The sequence below is a fragment of the Anomaloglossus baeobatrachus genome, chromosome 7 (assembly GCF_048569485.1).
Source record: "Anomaloglossus baeobatrachus isolate aAnoBae1 chromosome 7, aAnoBae1.hap1, whole genome shotgun sequence".
Taxonomy (NCBI): Eukaryota; Metazoa; Chordata; class Amphibia; order Anura; family Aromobatidae; genus Anomaloglossus; species Anomaloglossus baeobatrachus.
Window position 1 is genome coordinate 35,016,704 of NC_134359.1, and position 18,886 is coordinate 35,035,589.

Sequence of the window (18,886 nt, forward strand, 5' to 3'; positions counted from 1 at the left end):
CTGAGTTGTTGCGGATTGCACATGAGATTCCGATGGCCGGACACCTAGGGATCGCTAAGACTAAGGCCAGGTTAACCCAGCATTTCTACTGGCCAAAAAGAAGGCGAGGCCACACCCCAAAGCCCCACTGGTATCTTCGCCCATCATTGATGAGCCTTTCAAGAGGGTGGCTGTGGATCTGGTCGGCCCACTGGCCATCCCCAGCAGCTCCGGGAAACGCTTCATACTGACGGTAGTAGATTATGCCACCCGGTACCCTGAAACGGTAGCCTTGTCGTCCATTCGGGCCGACAAGGTGGCCCCGCATTGCTGGAGATTTTCTTTCTTCCGAGTGGGTTTTCCCCAGGAAATACTCACTGACCGGGGGACCCAATTCATGTCACAGCTGATGGAGTCCCTCTGTAAGCAAATCCAGGTGCAATATCTGGTGGCCAGCCCGTACCATCCACAGACTAATGGCGAGCGGTTCAATGGCACCTTAAAGCAGATGCTTAAGTGCTTAAGATGTTGGTCGACTCTCACGGGCGTGACTGGGAGCGGTATCTCCAACACCTAATATTTGCTTATCAGGAGGTTCCACAGGCCTCAACGGGATTCTCACCTTTTGAGCTCCTGTACGGGCGATGTGTGCGGGGCGCCCTGGCTCTGGTGAAAGAGGTTTGGGAAGGGGATTTGGCCACCCCTCGAGTGTCGGTCATCGAGTATGTTGTGCGCTTCCGGGACAAAATGCAGGCCTTAACGCAGCTGGTGCACGACAATATGGCTCAAGCCCAGGCTGATCAGAAGCTTTTTTTCTATGACCAGAATGCTTATGAGTGGGTCAAAAGGTGTGGGTACTGGTCCCCGTACCACAGGATAAGCTTCAGGCAGCCTGGGAAGGCCCATACCTCGTGCACCAGCAGCTCAACCCTGTAACGTACCTGGTCACCTTGGACCCTGCCCGTGGAAGGCGGAAGGCCTTCCATGTGAACACATCATGAGCGGGAGGCATGTGCACGCCCCGTGTGCAACCTGCCCGAAGAGGTAGATGCGGAAACCCTCCTGGATATGCTTGCCCAGGTTAGGGCAGGTGGATCCATCGAGGATGTGGAGGTTGGCCACTAGCTTTTGGAGGACCAACGGTAACAGCTGTGGGCCACAATACACCCCTTCCGGGAGTTGTTTACCAATCAGCCCGGAAGGACTGAGTTGGCCGTCCATCACGTGAACACTGGGGACCACCCACCGATCCGGCGCTCAGCATATCGGGTCTCCCTGGAGGTGCAGCAACACATGCGCCAGGAGATTGACGAGATGCTGAAGCTGAGGGTGATCCAGGCATCCAACAGCGCTTGGGCCTTGCCTGTAGTCCTCGTCCCAAAGAAGGACCGAACCACTCGGTTCTGCGTGCACTACAGGGGGCTCAATGTTGTCACAGTCGCCGATGTGTACCCAATGCCACGCATCGATGACCTGCTCGATCACTTGGCCGGGGCTCAATCGCTGACTATCATGGATCTGATCCAGGGATATTGGCAGATCCCCCTGACTCACGGGGCCAGGGAACGCTCTGCCTTTATTACCCCATTTGGACTGTACGAGTCCACGGTGATGCCCTTCGGAATGAAGAATGCCCCTGACACTTTCCAGCGGATGGTCAACACCCTGCTCAAGGGACTTCAAGGGTACGTGGCCGCATACCTGGATGACATCGGCATCTTCAGTCCCACCTGGGAGGATCACCTAAAGCATCTAGCACAGGTGCTCAGGCGGATCCACCAGGCAGGTTTAACCATCAAGCCGGGGAAGTGGCAGCTGGGCATGAGTGAGGTCCTCTACCTGGGTCACCGGGTAGGCGGGCGAGCAGGTGATGTACTTCTTGGGGCCCGCCGGGTACTATAGGAGGTTTGTTCCACACTATAGTAGCCTGGCGAAGCCCCTGAAGGACCTCACCAAGAAGAAGCTGCCCTCCGCAGTCAATTGGACAGTGGACTGCGAGACAGCCTTCCAGGCCCTCAAGACTGCCCTGTCCAGCCTCCCAGTGCTACAAAACCGAAAAGAAACCGATGCCAGTGACTTCGGCCTCGGTGCGGTGCTCAGCCAGGTGGACTCTGCGAGCCAAGAACACCTGTCTTGTACCTGAGCAGGAAACTGTAGCCGAAGGAAGTGGACTACTCCACGATGGAAATGGAATGCCCAGCCATAGTGTGGGCTCTGCAGCGTCTGCAACCCTACCAATACGGGCGCCGCTTCATCGTGGAGACAGACCACAATCCCCTCAGCTGGTTACAAACAGTCTCCGGGACGAATGGGAGGTTGTTGCGATGGAGCCTTGCACTCCAGCAATACAACTTCACCATTCACCACAAAAAGGGCCGTGACCACGGTAATGCCAACGGCTGTCCGGACAATGAGAGGTCGCGGACGGGCGCGAGGGGGAACACAGGAATGTGCTGCCCTCTAGCGCCCTCTAAAGGGGGGAGGTGTGAGGGAAATCCTTAGATATGATGAGAATTATGGCATTTAGTCATGTTAGTCAGCTACTCCTTCTTGTCACCCCCTCCCTGCAGCTGCTTGGAGACTCAGCAAATGTAAAACTCAAGGTGTCAAAATCCAATTAGGCCAGGTCTTGATCCAGCACACCCCCTGCCGAGTGGAGCATTCTGCAGGATATAGGGCCCTTTCATCCTACTCTCAGGTGTGAAAACCAATCTGCTCTCCCTTTTAGCACAGGCCTGGTAGGGTGACAGATTGCATTAGAAGAGAAGATCATAGGAAAAACCCCTGAAGCTATTGCAGACGGTTAGTCTTGGAAATCATAGTTGAATTATGAAAATACCGCGCACCTTACGTCCACAATGTTTAGAATAATGACTTCAGAACAAAAAGGCGCATGCCACGCATATCTCATATTAATCGTGCGATGTGTGGAACAGCCAGAATTAATAACTGGCCACAGGAAGCCCGCAGGATGCTCATATTTCCTATCAAAACGGAGATCATTTCACAATGACAAAAATGAGGGTCATATCTTCTGTGTGAGAAGCTCAGGGGCCGAGTTATGCTGGGAAATATGGGAAATATAATGTTAGATTATTCTCAGCCAGCAGCAGGGGGAGGGAATTCCCAGCCAGGATGATGTCACGAGGGAGGGCCGTATGAGCCCAAGACAGAACAGATAAAAGTAGGTGCAGGGATCTGCGCATTGTCTTTACTCGGGGGTCATGCGTACTATACACATGTGAGAAAGTCCATGGAACCCTGATAGAACGGCGCCCCCCTGTGGCCAGACGCATAAGGTAACTGCTTGATCTGCCTCTGTTTGTGACCCTGTCTTATCTGTAAATGTACTCTGACATATATATATATTCTATAAATTCCATATTGTATATATTGTAGTATCTAGTGGGCCCTTATGGCGATTAAAAATATATCATTTAATCTTGGGCTGTTCTGTTATCTCAATCCTGAATCCCACGTCTGTGGGCTCGGCGTAATAGTTATCGTAATCGATTGGTGGCAGAGAGTTTATGCCAAGGATCATTGTGGGGCAACCAGTGAGATCTGGGTAGGTTTAGATATATTCCGCTCGCAGGAGTCGGGGGAATATATACCTTGCTCTCACCGGGAACCCTTCAATCATCGGCATAGTAGAATAGCGGCCTCCTGGCATATTGTTGGGCAATTCCATAATTGGCCTGACTATAAGAGGGGCACTAGAGAGCGAGTCACGTGGTCGGTCGGGTGGAAAGGGAGGGTGTAACTTCCCCTTCCTCCCCCCTTTTCCTGACACTGCCTAAATTAATTCCTCAATCCTGATGTTATCCCCCAGGATTGAAGTCTCATGCAGCCCAATAGTACACATGACGATTTGCTCAGCCAACTCACCAATTGCCTAACTACTGGGGATGATCGAATACCCTATTATTCGCTTCGACGGATATCCGACGAATACCTCGCAGCTATTTGAGTATTCGCGAATATCCGACGCACAATGCAAGGCTATGGGAAACCAGAATAATTTCATGTTGGACCCGTCGGCGAGCTGTGGTGACTGAGGAAGAGGCTGAAATGGATGGGAAAAGGTAGAAACAGTATGGGCACAGCCTATAGAAGGTGCATTTCTGCCCCCTCCCGATTCATTCAAGATGACAGGGCGCACACTAACGCGCCGCCCGCATTCACCCTCTTCCTCTGATTTCTGTCGCATGTGCCATGACACATGCGACAGAAAACTCCTCCCTGGGTCCACCTAAGTCACCCCCCATACTCCCCGGTGTTTTCCGCTGTTTTTACCTTTTTGCAGCGTTGATCCCCCGCATCCCTCCTCCTTCACAATGAACGCTATGCGCATGCGCAGAGCGTGGCTGTCAGCTCAGCTCAGCTGAGAACGGGCTGTGGAGCTGCGCTGGTTGCACGCACTTTGCTGGAAGGGTAGGTGCAGATTCTTTGCGCCCACACTCCTCATATGGAGGGTCTGCACTCCTAGAAAATGGGAGACACGTTCCCTGAGCGTGCCCCCCATATTCTAGAAGTTCCAGAGTCATCGTGGGACTTCCAAAATGGATTACAGGGGATTTGTTTTTTCTTTACAATAAATTGGTGAAAGAGGGAATGTTTTGGGAGTGTTTTTTTTCAAATATTTTTCTTTTCTACTTTTATTACTGACAGTTGGTGATGTCGGGTATCTGATAGACGCCATGACATCACAAACTGCTGGGCTTGATGTCAAGTGACATTACACATCTGGTATCAATCCCATTTATTACCCCGTTTGCCACCGCACCAGGACATGGGATGAGCTGGGGCGAAGCGCCAGGATTGGCGCATCTAATGGATGCACCACTTCTGGGGCGGCTGCGGCCTGCTATTTTTAGGCTGGGAAGGGCCAATAACTATGGACCTTCCCACCCTGAGAATACCAGACCACAGCTGTCCGCTTTACCTTGGCTGGTGAACCAATTTGTTGGGCACCCCATTTTTTTTTTTTTTATTATTTATTTATAAATAATTATAAAAAAGTGCCTGGGGGCCCTCCACATTAGATCCTCAACCAAGGTAAAGCTGCCAGCTGTGGTCTACAGGCTGGAGCCTTCTGCTTTACCCTAGCTGGCTATCAAAAATGGGGGTGACCCCCACGTTGCTTTTTTTTTTTAAATACTTATTTTTTTGGCTAGATACAAGGCTAGGCACTGTTTAGTGCCACATGAAAGTCACTAAAGAGTGCTAGCTTAGAATATGCAGGGAGGTGGGACATTATATATGTGTTTGACATCGGTCTGCCTGTCTATCTATCCATCTATCCTTTTTTTATCTATCTATCAATCCCTCTATCTATCCATCTACCTATCCATCTGTCTATCTCTCTATATATCCATTATCTATCTCTCTATTTATCCCTCTATGTATCCATTATTTATCTATCCCTCTATCTATCCATTATCTCTCTGTCTATCCATCTATCTATCCTTTTATCTATCTATCCATCCCTCTATCAATCCATCCCTCTATCTATCCATCCCTCTATCTATCCCTCTATCTATTTATCTATCCCTCTATTTTATATCTATCTGTCTATCTAGCTATCCATTATCTATCTATTCATCCCTCTATCTATCTACCCGTCCCTTTATCTATCCCTCTATCTATCTATCTATCCATTATATATCCGTCTATCTAGCTATCTATTATCTATCTATCTATTCATCCCTCTAGCTATCTATCCGTCCCTTTATCCATCCCTCTATCTATCCATCCCTCTATCTATCCATCCCTCTATCTATCCCTCTCTCTATCTATCCCTCTCTCTATCTATCCCTCTCTCTATCTATCCCTCTATCTATCTATCCCTCTATCTATTCATCTATCTATCCGTCTATCTAGCTATCCATTATCTATCTATTCATCCCTCTATCTATCCATCCCTCCATCTATCCCTCTATCTATCCATCTAACTCTCTCTCTCTCTATCCATCCATCTATTTATTCCACTATCTATCCATCTGTGACGCCCTGGCACCGCCAGGTGGTCACAGAGAAGCACTACACCCTCACACAACACCATCCCACATCAGGTACCATCTGCCACAAAATCCTAGCCACCCCCCTCAGGGTAAAGCTACTTTCACACATCTGGATTTTTGCTCTGCGGCACAATACGGCGTTCTGCAGAAAAACCGCAACCGGCTTTTGTAACGCCGGTTGCGGGTTTTTTTGCATAGACTTACATTAGTACCGTATTGTGCCGCAGGGGCTTGCGTTCGGTCCGGTTTTTGCCACATGCGGCAGATTTAGCCGATGCCGCGGCCGGATCGAACGTTCCCTGCAACGTTTTTTGCTCCGGCAAAAAACACCGCATCGCGCCGCATCCGACCGCTGCGGCGCATTTTTCAATGCATACTTATGGAGGCCGGATGCGGCGCGATGCGGAAAAAAACGCATCCGCTCGCCGCATGCGGTTTTTTCCACTGCGCATGCTCAGTAGCATGCCGCAACCGGAAAAAAACGGACGGGCCGCATGTAAAAACTTATGCAAAGGATGCGGTGTTTTCGCCGCATCTGCTGCATAGTTTTCACAGCCGGATTGAGCCGCAGTGCTCAAACCGGATGTGTGAAAGTAGCTTTAGAAGGACACTCCACCTGGGTGGGACCAGGTGGATTGGGAGCGCCCACCTAGGGGTCTTGAGGATCCGAGGGAGGGAACCAGTCAGTTTTTTAGTGGAAGTTTAAGCTTAAATGAGGTCAAGACTGAGCCTAGTGAAGGGTAGCCAGGTTAGTGGCCCTGGTCTACTGGCTAGGTGGCAAGCAGTGGGCCATGTCCAAAGGCGACGGGAGTCCGGTCGCGGGAAATCCAGAGTGGACCGGGACAGGGTTGGAGCCCGCCGGTACCGACAGCGGAGATCCCGTCCGGAAACCGTGCACAGTCGGGGTACCTGGACCCTAGTTAGAAGACGGTTGCAATCCCCTTCTTTAATTAACCAGGCCGGGAGCAAGGTTCCAGACGTTGTTCCAAAGTGTTAGCCCAGATAGAGCGAAACGGCAGCCCACCGCGGGGGATAGGGTATCCGCAACAACCCACTGAGATCCCAAGGGTCAGTTTTTGCTGGCACGTCTCCCAACCAAAACCAAACCGGGAGTGGACTTCCCCGTTCCATACGAGGTCGTCTAGAATAGAAGGAAAATACAGAGTGCCGGAGGAAGGGACATTGGTATACCAGCCGGGTGTGGGAACCGTATACACCCTGATGTGGCAACCAGCCACTGACACCTTGGTTTACCAGCAGACTCGTGTGCATTTATTCAATCGGAGTACACCAACACCCCCCGGTCCGGTGCATCACCACCAACAGCCACCACCTCCCGTGTTCTGGACACTGAGCCTGGGGCATTCACCCCTACCCACGGAGGGGTTAACATCCAGCTGCCATTCCCCCGCCCCGGGTACTCCCCAACAGCAGCGGTGGTACTCCCTCTTACCACACACCGTGGGCGGCGTCACAAAGTATCTACAACAAATCCCCTGCACCTATTACGCCCTTTTTTTATTTGAGTGTCCGCGCGACCCCCGGGTCCGGAGACCCCTCGAGCTACTGCAGATCCGGATCTGAGCAGCCCGGCTGGTGATGTGGGGACGGCACAATCCCTCTATCTATCCATCCCTCTATCTATCCCTCTATCCAGCTATCTATCTAGCTATCTATATATCTTTCTATTTATCCCTCTATCTAATCTATCTATCATCTTTGTAAATGAATAATCTGTTTCTGGTTTCTCTACTGCATTTCAGAGGTAAAGATTACCAAATCTGCCTACATTTTTCATTACAGGCAGTGGCTCAATGGGTAGAGCTACTGCCTCTAAACAATTAGTTCACGAGTTCGAGTCCATTGTGGGGGTAAAGAATTTAATTTAATTTTTTTATATTTATAATTCTAATTATTATTTATAATTATAATTTAATTTAATTTTGCACTGAGGGGAGGAGCTGGACATCAGCTGTGAGCCGCGGGATACACCTCTATAATCGGGGCAGTTCATGGAATGAGGCTGCATTGAGCGCTCGCTCACAGACGTCGCTGAGTCAGTGTGGATTATGCAGGACCTGGGTGTTTGGGGTTGTAAATAAAGTGGTGACAGAGGGGCTTTTTGGTGTTTTATTTCAAATAAAGGATTTTTCGGAGTGTGTCTATTTACTTTACTTACAGATTAGTGATGGCGTGTCATAGACGCTGCCATTACTAATCTTGGACTCAGTGGCAGCTATGGGTTGCTATTAACTCCTTATATTACCCTGATTGCCACCACATTACGACAATCAGGAAGGCCCGGTGACACGCCGGGACTATCGCATCTAATGGATGTGACATTCTCGGGGCAGCAGCGGACTGATATTCTCGGCTGCAAGAGGGGGGGCCGTAACCATGGCCCTCGCCCCCCCCCAGCCTGAGAATACCGGCCCGCTGCTGTGTGCTTACCTCGGCTGGGTATCATTCGGAGGGGGGACCGCACGTCGTTATTTTAAATTATTTATTTATTTTACTACACGATATAGACCCGCCCACCGGTGGCTGTGATTGGTTGCAGTAAGACAGCTGTCACTCAGCATGGGGGCGTGTCTGACCGCAACCAATCATAGACGCCGGTGGGTGGGGGAAGCAGGGAATACGAGATTGAATAATGTGCGGCCGGCATTTTCAAAAGCTGGAGAATCCGCCACAGTGTGACAGCTGTCCAGCATCGCGCCCATGATCGGTGAGTAAGAAAGAGAAGGAGAGACCGACTGACCATAATGGCCACTGGCTTATATAGCCGTGCGGCCAAGCCAATCATAGTAACACCACAACAAAGATGGCTGCGGCATTACTGTGAGGACAAGCAACGTCAGATGTGTTCATTGGCTGGAAAAAGGCGCCAGGAAGTCCAGAAATGAAAATGAAAGTACCGGAGCGAATACCATATTAGCTGTCGGATAGCGAATACCTCGAATACTCCATTATCTGTCGGATACCAAATAGTGGCAAATACGTTCGCTCATCCCTACTAACTACCCCTGTGATGAAACTAGACTTTCCATGTTGTACAATTTTAGTACTTCTCAAACTCTTGGTTCCTGTTAGAACTTGTGAATATCATCCCTGCTGTCCATTTGATAGTGCCAATACATACCGCAGACCACCAGTCTTCTACAAGTCTGAGCATAGAGTATTCAGACAGTGCACTAATATCAAAGCCCAAGTAGATTCACAGTTCTCTCAGCCTCAACTAACTAATTATAGTCTATAGGTCTGCCTCTCACAGTGCAGCCCACTGCCACATGGTTGTTGTCCAAATCTCCTCAGGCGGACCTTGAATGGGCTCCCAACTTACTTTCTACCCATAGATCCTTTGTATAACTTCCTTTTGGTCCCTGCAACAATAGAGGCATCAAGTTAAAACCAAAAAAGGACCAATATAGGATCGCATGACTAATGGAGCAACAACTCATAAAAGATTTAGACTAAGGAGAATAGAGTCTTTATATTTGCTAAGGAATCAGTAGAATGCCCAAACAACCGATATTAGAATAAGTATAATTTATTAGACAAAAAAGCTGTAAGGCATAACAATAAATACATACACGTAGTGTAGTGAACAAACCAGAGGGGGAGCTGTGCTGAAGGGAAAGGAGAAACCTCACGTGTCCCAGAGAAGGGAGAGGCCAATTTTCCTACTCCAATTGATCCTAAAGGGATTATAAATAACCACCTAAATATGATGAGTAGCTACATCAGAGTAAGTATAAAGCTCACAAGTAGTATGCATACCACCATGTGTAGATATAATAATGGCAGTATTACTCACCAACCAGGATCACAAAACCTGGGATATAACATGTGGGGACCGACGTCCCAACACGTGTTTCGCTTGAGATGTGCTTCGTCATCACAGTGAAACCTAGCACTCCAAAGACGATCACTGACATGTCGTGTTACCTTGGAACCTGCTACAGTGAGTAAAAACCTTGAGACTGCATTCCTGTGTCGCTCTGTTATTCTCCTTTGCCTCCAGCCCTGCACCTCCGCCATCACCTACTACTACCCCCATTGGCCCTGGGACCCAGCTCTACCTGGAGCTATACCAACCAAGCTGCGTCACCATCTGCCCCATTGGTCCTATTCCACAGCGTCGGCTATAAGTGGCCGAGTACAACAGGTGGCGTCACAAACTATTATCCCCTGTAAGTAATCCCCACCACCATCTTATTTAAACGACACCGCCAGGGTCACGGAACTGGGCCTTGCAGCCGTGACATCCTCCCAACAGAACCACGACCCGGTAACGAGTGCCCCATGGCCACAGTGGGTGTGTCACATGGAGCATCACAGTGTGCTAATCTGTCTTCATAAAATCCCATAAAAGTATTGTAAATGGAGAAAGCCACACACAACTGTGGCCTCCAGAACATTCATGCTCCTTTCCTCCTTCTGGATTTGCTAGTGACCACTTCACCTCTATCACATTCTTCTCATTAGAGATGAGCGAACACTGACTTTAAAAAAACAACAACAGAGTTTAGGTTTTGTATGCTGGCCGCTTGCAATGTTTGAACGGCTTGTACTGGGAGTAACAACAGCAATATCGGATGTAGTGTGCAACAACCACCTCCCCCCAACAAAAAAAAACCCGCCCAACCTCCACCAGAAGTGTTATGCTAGTGGCTGGCTGTATGTGGGCAGAGACCTGAACTGCCAATCAGTGACCACCAAACCGAACGTCCACTGCGATACTCCTAATGCATATGTGTCCCAGAACTATAAGTCTCAGAGATGTGAACACATATCTCCTTCTTCAGGGTTATTAATACCACTCCAGTTACTAGTAGATGTAACTTTACCCTCATGTAGGTAAACCATGTAAGAGCTATTGCCACGAGCAGTGGAAATTTCCAAATCAACTGAATGCTAGAATTTTAAATCTAAGAATAACTAAAAAAAATACTTTGCACTTACAAGATATGTGTTTTACAGGCATTGCTGGTGTAGCAGTAGAAAAATCCATCACAGCCATTCTGAACAGTATTCTGAACTACTTATCTGGTACCTCAATTCCATCCCTGGAAACAATCTTCATAATTGTCATTGATGAAAACATTTACAAGAAGTATCTTGAGGTTTTTCAAGCCAAAAGCACCGAGTTACAGGTACCTCATTTTAATCTTTAACCAATATTGAACACGTCATGATATAATCTGGCAGAAAGATTAAAGATTAATCCAATTTCCATAGATAGTAACCAATGGATCTTGCAATTGGTGTAGTTTATATCATGTTTAATTGAGAAGTGTAAGAATTACTACTGTAGAAAGAAACAGAAGACTAACTGGAACTGGTGCTTATGCAGTTTTGGTTCTATGGATTAAATTGACCTCATTTGCACATTTTTTTAGCAGAATTGCCATTTTATAGTGTAATGCCCCATCTGATCTGATAATAAAGGAGGTGCCCATCTAGATTTTGCCTGCACATTCATAATCCCACCTACCAGTTGTACAGTATCCTGCAACATAATGTCATTCACTTGCTCAGTTGTTGCTCTTTTCTATGGTTTTCTCAATGTTTGCTCTTTTCTATGGTTCTCAATGGTTGCTCTTTTCTATGGTTTTATCAATGGTTGCTCTTTTCTATGGTTTTCTCAGTGGTTTCTCTTTTCTATGGTTTTATCATTGATTGGCCTTTTCTATGGTTTTCTTAGTGGTTGCTCTTTTCGATGGTTTTCTCAATGGTTGCACTTTTCTATGGTTTTCTCAGTGGTTTCTCTTTTCTATGGTTTTATCATTGATTGGCCTTTTCTATGGTTTTCTTGATGGTTGCTCTTTTCTATGGTTTTTTCAATGGTTGCTCTTTTCTATGGTTTTATCATTGGCTGCCCTTTTCTATGGTTTTCTCAGTGGTTGCTCTTGTCTATGGTTTTTTCAGTGGTTGCTTTTTCTATGGTTTTCTATAGAGTTGCTCTTTTATCTGGTTTTCTCATTGGTTGCTCTTTTCTTTGGCTTTCCAAATGGCTGCTCTTTTCTATGTTTTTTTCAATGGTTACTATTTTCTATGGTTTTCTCATTGGCTGCTCTTTTCTATGGTTTTCCCAATGTTGCCATTTTCTAGGGTTTTCTCAATGGTTGCTCATTTCCATCACTGTTTATCTATTATCATTTTTATATTTTTTTTATTTGAAGGCATTGCAAAGGGAAGAAAAGATATTATCAGCAATAGTTAAAAAAGGTATGGTATGATGATTTTTCTTTTTTGTTTAGCTAAGAAGATCTATATAACATGGATCTTATCAAAAGGGGTTGTCCTTTTTCAGAAAACTTTTTCTTATAAGCTACAATAGTAGTATATCCCTATTCTTTACTGACTTTCCCAGAGTCCGGCAATGAGTCCCCACCGCTGCTTCTGGTGTCTGCTATTGTGCTGATGTCATAAGGACAATCCGACGACCAATCGGTGAGCTCTGCGGCTCTGAGCGGCTCATGCCATCTACATCGGTAGAGCTCATTTATTAGTGGCCGATAATAACAGAAACTGAGAGCAGCGGTGGAGACTCTGGGCTGGACCCAGAGAGGGAGAATAAAAGACAATCTGATTTTTTTTTTTTACTACTAACAGAACATGTAGGAAAACTTCTTGGAAAGTGCACGATCTCTTCAAAGCCTCCATATATATTAAACTAAAGTTAGATGAACTCTATGCTATCTGAGGAATGGGACATATTCTAATATGTATCGGGGCCTCTTGACTCTTCCTTGACAGGTGATGGCGGGAAAGTATCCAGTCATTAGAACTTGAATCCTTTTCTTCTCCGGGAGATAAGGAACTTGACAGTGGCTTTCCCGTAGAGGACACAGGAATGCTGAGTTGAGGCAGTGGGAGAGATCGATGTTGACTTGCAGTTAGGAAACCATCATTACACAGCGGAAGGAATGGGACTGTGAACATAACTTGCTGACTGGCGATATAAATGCACTGGACACACTTTGTGTAGAATTCAGCTTTACTTATTTCTTATTGTTCAGAATTTTTGCTTGATTGTAAACTGTTCATAACAACTGTATCCATAGTCAGATACTGGGATATCTGTAGAAATCCTGTGGCCTCACAACAAAGATTCGAATTGGGCCACACAATGGACCCTTGGCTGCAATAGCGACCCATCAAGTTACTAACATCTCGTCGATAGAGCCGACTGCAGATAATAGAGGAGGTTCCCTTATCTGTAACCACTTAGATGCAATCACTGCTTTTTACCACAGCATATAAGGGGTTAAATTACTGCAATCATAGCTAGATTTAATTGCATCAGAGGTCTGTTCTAAAAAATAGCCAACACACCCGAGGTACAGAACTGTCCAGAAATTCCGTGACAGTCCGTAAAAATAGGGCACTTTGTCTTGTCAGTAAAAATGTTTTTAAGGTGTCCATGACTTTTTTGAAGCTGATGAAACTTATACAAATTATTGACTGTAATTATCATCATTTTACAAGTAAAGTGAATGAAGCTAATGTCTTCATATTAGAATTATAGGTTTGGGGCATGGATCACTTATAATCATAATAATTTATAATAGTTTTCCAATGTGTCCATAAAAAATATTGTCTGCCCTTGATATTGTCATAATATCCCCACACACACTGCCCCTCTGTATAACATCTCTCCCACACACACTGCCCCTCTGTATAACATCTCTCCCACACACACTGCTCCTCTGTATAATATCGCCCCTCCCACACACTTCTCCTCTGAATAATATCCTCCCACACGCACTGCTCCTCTGTATAATATCTCCCCACACACACTGCTCTTCTGTATAATATCCCCACACACACACTGCCCCTCTGTTGTGAATGTTGTCTGTGTGGGTGCTGTTTTGAAGCTCCCTCTGGTGGCCAGGAATAGTAGTGGAGCTGAATCTGAGCTTGTGACTCAGACAGGTGTCTGCATTAATTGGGAATTAGGGAAGTCCTGTTGCGGACAAGTCTGGTCTATTTGGGAGAGCACTTGTTGCCTTACTGGGGCCGGTTATAATTGTATATTCCTCAGTCTCTGTTCCTGGCTTGGAGTTTTGTCCTTCCCTGTTTTTTTGAGTAAGACTTCTGCAGATAAGTTCTCAGTTTTTTCCTTGCTTCCTGGTTTACACCTTAGGGTGTTGTTTTTCCTTGTTTTGCTTTGTATCTGTTTTCTTGCTGGTGAAGTTTTGGTTTCTCTTGTGTTGTGAGCATGGGGGTTCCCCCTTTTGCTAGCTCTCCTGTAGGAAATGGGATTTTCTCCCTGCCTAACTTGATTATTTGCTCTTCTGTATTTTTGTGGGTTTTTTTGGTAATTTGTTCTCCCGTTATTTACAGGAGTACCTGATATACGGGGGGGGGGGTGAGGTCGTTTGACCTCCAGGGCCATTTTTTACTATCAGGAGTTTGGTATTTTTCTATAGGGATTTTGCACTGACCACAATCAGTTTCCTTTCCTTTTCTTTGTATCAAGTTAGTTGGGCCTTGCTTTTGCTAAATCTATTCTTCCTATCTGTGTATTGTGTCTTCCTACATCACCGTAATCTTTATATATGGGGGGCTATCTTCTTCTTTGGAGACTTCTCTGAGGCAAGGTAGATTTCCTCATTTCTCTCTGTGAGGCGTAGCTAGTAGTGATGAGCGAGTACTAAAAAGCTCGGGTGCTCGAGGCTCGGGCCGAGCATCCCAAGATACTCGTGTACTCGGCCCGAGCACCGAGCCCAATGTTATCCTATGGGAGACCCGAGTATTTTTATGAAATGACCCCCGGCAGCATGTAGAAACCCTAAAAATGTCACAAAAGTCTCAGAGTGCTCAAATGACATGACAACAGCATGGGGAAGATCCCTTGAAGCATTTATCACTCAAAAGTCACAGCTGTAAACAATTTTGTCCGCGTTTTACGCCATTTTTACGGACTCACCAGAAAACCTTCCAAAATGACACCAAAATGAATTTTCATGGAGGAAATGTTAAGGGCACATACCCAATAGTGAGATAGAGCTGGTGTATGTTACTTTTGGAGATTACATGAAAGATTTTACGTGAAAACATTGTGTGGCACTTCAATGTCCCTGAGAAGAGACGTACATGAAGGCCTCTTGAGTCTAATGTGCCCATTTTGAGGAAGTGGGTCTATTGTAGTATAGCCCTTTGGCAGGGCAGCCAAAAATTGGGAGGCTCCACGTTGTCCCTGGATAGAGACGTGCATGAGGGCCTGTAAACCTGAAGTGCCCATTGTAAGGAAGTGGGTCTATTGTAGTATAGCCCTTTGTCAGGGCAGCCAAAAATTGGGAGGCTCCACGTTGTCCCTGGATAGAGACGTGCATGAGGGCCTGTAAACCTGAAGTGCCCATTGTAAGGAAGTGGGTCTATTGTAGTATAGCCCTTTGGCAGGGCAGCCAAAAATTGGGAGGCTCCACATTGTCCCTGGATAGAGACCTGTTAGGTTCTTAGTGCGTCCGTGCTTGCATTTAAAAACCGCACGTGTGTGCCTGTTGGTGGCAGCGTTCAGGTGCACTTGTGTGCGTTTTGCACAAACTTGGATATAACGCACAAGTCTAGTGAATACACATCAGCCCAGCATTGCAAAATGCGCAAGGGCGTTGGCAACAAACAAGTGGACATGATGGTGGTGCAGGCAGAGACCGAGGTCGTGTTCAAGCTCTAATTTCGCCACAACAAAGGGCCACATCTACTCGCTCGCACGTTCTGTAACAAATTCTTGGGGACCGCAGCAGTACACCGCTCTTGAACCAAGACCAGTGTCAACAGGTTGTTGGTTGGATAGCGGATAATGCTTCCAGTCAGATTGGCACCACCACTAACACTCTGTCTTCCACACGGTCAAGTGTCAGTAGCCGTGATACTGCACCGCACATTTCAGAACCTGATCCTCCTTCCTACCACCAGGCCGAGTACACGTCCACGGACATTACTGATCCCACAATTGGACACTCGGAAGAGCTGTTCATGTTTCCATTCACATATTCTGGCCTCTCGCTAGTTCCTGTTGAAGTGGGCCATGACGAGATTGTATGTACAGATGCCCAAATATTTGAGCAGCCACGTTCTCACGAAGTTGGCAACGTGTCTCAACAAGGGGTGGACGATGATGAGACACAATTGTCAGGAAGTCAGGAGGAGGAGCAGGGTGCGGAAGAGGAAGACAACGTGGTGGATGATCCAGTAACTGACCCAACCTGGCAGGAGGATATGCAGAGCGAGGACAGCAGTGCACAGGGGGAGGGAGGCGTAGCATCCCAACAGGCAGTAAGAAGCAGGGAGGTGGCCCCAGGCAGAAATCAGGCAACCGTTCCCCGGAACAACAACACGACACAAGGTGCCTGTACAAATGTTAGGTCTTCCCGAGTCTGGCAGTTTTTTTAAGTTGGCTCCAGATGATTCTAAAAAGGCCATTTGCAACACCTGCCATGCCAGCATCAGCAGGGGTACCAAAACTAGCAGCCTGACCACCACCAGCATGATCAGGCACATGTCAGCCAAGCACCCGACTTTGTGGGATGTACAACAGAGTCGAGGAGCAGTGCTTGCTGATGTCACTGCTACGTCTTCGCTTGTTGTGCATGCGAGCCAATCCCCTGTCCATGCTGCCCGCGAACAAGCCTCCTCCGGCCCTGCACCTGCAGTTGCCCACGCAGAAATAACACCATCATCAAGCACGACCTTGTCCCAGCGCAGTGTTCAGTTATCCATTCAGCAAACCTTTGAACGCAGGCGCAAATACACTGCCAACGCCCCACATGCCACACTTATAAATGCTAACATTTCGCGACTGCTTGCGCTGGAAATGTTGCCTTTTAGGCTGGTGGAGACTGAAGCATTCCGCGACCTGATGGCGGCAGCTGTCCCACGTTACTCGGTCCCCAGCCGCCACTATTTCTCCCGGTGTGCCGTCCCCGCATTGCATAACCACGTGTCACAAAACATCACACGTGCCCTGAACAACGCTGTTTCAGCCAAAGTCCACCTAACCACAGACACGTGGACAAGTGCTTGTGGGCAAGGCCGCTACATCTCGTTGACGGCACACTGGGTTAATATTGTGGAAGCTGGGACCCAGTCTGAGCGAGGGACGGAACACGTCCTTCCCACACCAAGTTTTGCAGGCCCTACCTCAGTCAGGGTTTCACCCACACTCTACAGCTCCGGAATGTCATACTCCTCAGCCTCCTCCTCCTCCTGCGCATCCTCCTCCACTTTACCCTCCACACCAGTCCCAAGCTGGAAGTGTCGCGGGCGGAGGAGGGGACGCTGCGCTCTCCCACTGCTCTGGTCCGGCTGCCGCTGCTCTACGGCTGCTGCTGCTCGGTGGCTCGAGCGATGGCCGGATCCCGGGGACTCGAGCGGCGCTCCTCGCCCGTGAGTGAGAAGGGGTGGTTTGGGTTTTGGGGATATTTTCCGTGACGCCACCCACGGTTGTGGTGATTGTGTGGACACCACCGCTGCTCTGGACTGGGATCCCGGGAGCCTGTGACAGGGAGCAGCTTTGTTGTTATTTCTCCCCTCCGTGGGTAGGGGGGTTGGTTGTCCCGGGGCCCGGTGATGGGGTAGAGATGGATGACAGGCGGGTTGCGGGGCCTGATGAGGTGCAGGGTCGCAGGGGCAGCGCTGTGCCGCACGGCACGGAGGTACTCACTCAGCCCAATGATGATGACACAGTTCACGGTAAAACAAGCGGCTGGATGGACGGGTCCCTCGGACGGCTGCGGTTGTTCCTCCCTGCAGGTTAGTGATGACTGTCTCTCCCTGCACCTAAGTTCAGTGTTGGTAGCGATGGGTTCCCACCGGTAACCCGCTCCCCGACCTGGATATGGGCCGGAGGAGCCCCTTTTGCCCACAGGCGCTGGCCCTGGGAGACGGTTGCCCTTGGCGGTGGCGGTGTCTCCCCTTCACAGTTGGACGGTTGCCTTCTATCGGGACTTGGCTGTTTGGAAACCCGGAGGTCCCCTTCACTAACGGATTTGGTAAATTCACGGCGACTCCAAGCCTTGCTGGGATCCGAAAGGCCCCTGCCAATGGTGCTGGCTTCTCTTTGTATACCGGTCCGGTACCGCCGGGTCACCACCCGTCCACGGTCCTTACGGCAGACTCCAATCGGCCTCCACTGCAGACGGTCACCACATCCTGCCAACCTTGCTGTCCTGTCCGGGCCACACACCCAGACCAACTTCAGGCTCTTTGCTGTCACTTTTCTCCTCTCTACTACTTTCCTCCTTCCACTTCCTTAGCTTAACTCTCACTGCCTGTGTTTTCCCTCCTCCAGGACTGTGAACTCCTTGGTGGGTGGAGACCAACCGCCTGGCTCCACCCCCTGGTGTGGACAACAGCCCCTGGGGAAGGCAACAAGGATTTTGTTTTGACTATGATGTGCCTGCAGGGAGTGTGGGGTGTGTAAGTGTTGTGCTCTGTGGCCCCTGGCTTGTCCAGGGCGACACAGAAGCACTGCAGCACTGCCTCGGCGAAGCGGCAACAGGCTGTGCTGAAGCTAATCTGCATAGGTGACAAACCCCACAATGCAGAAGAGGTGTGGACAGCTCTGAAACAGCATGCAGATCACTGGCTCACACCTCTGAACCTAAAGCCAGGAAAGGTTGTGTGTGACAATGGCCGGAACCTGGTGGCGGTTTTGAGGCGAGGCCAGCTGACACATGGTCCATGCGTGGCCCATGTGCTCAACCTCGTGGTTCAGCGGTTTCTAAAGTCATACTCAGAGCTGTCTGATCTGCTGGTAAAAGTTCGCCGCCTGTCTGCACATTTTCGAAAGTCACCTACTGCTTCAGCCGGCCTTGCCGGCTTTCAGCGCCATTTGCATCTTCCGGCTCACAGACTGGTGTGTGATGTCCTTA

At 48.5% G+C, this 18,886-nt stretch overlaps 1 protein-coding gene across 1 annotated transcript in view; it reads left to right on the forward strand.

Moving 5' to 3' along the window:
• The window catches only part of LOC142246609 (protein mono-ADP-ribosyltransferase PARP15-like), a 331,278-nt gene that overhangs the window by 212,084 nt on the left and 100,308 nt on the right, over positions 1-18,886 (forward strand). Inside the window, exons 8-9 of the mRNA XM_075319679.1 lie at positions 10,986-11,158; positions 12,188-12,233. Of these exons, the coding sequence (XP_075175794.1) occupies positions 10,986-11,158; positions 12,188-12,233 (219 nt within the window). The remainder of the gene's footprint in view (positions 1-10,985; positions 11,159-12,187; positions 12,234-18,886) is intronic.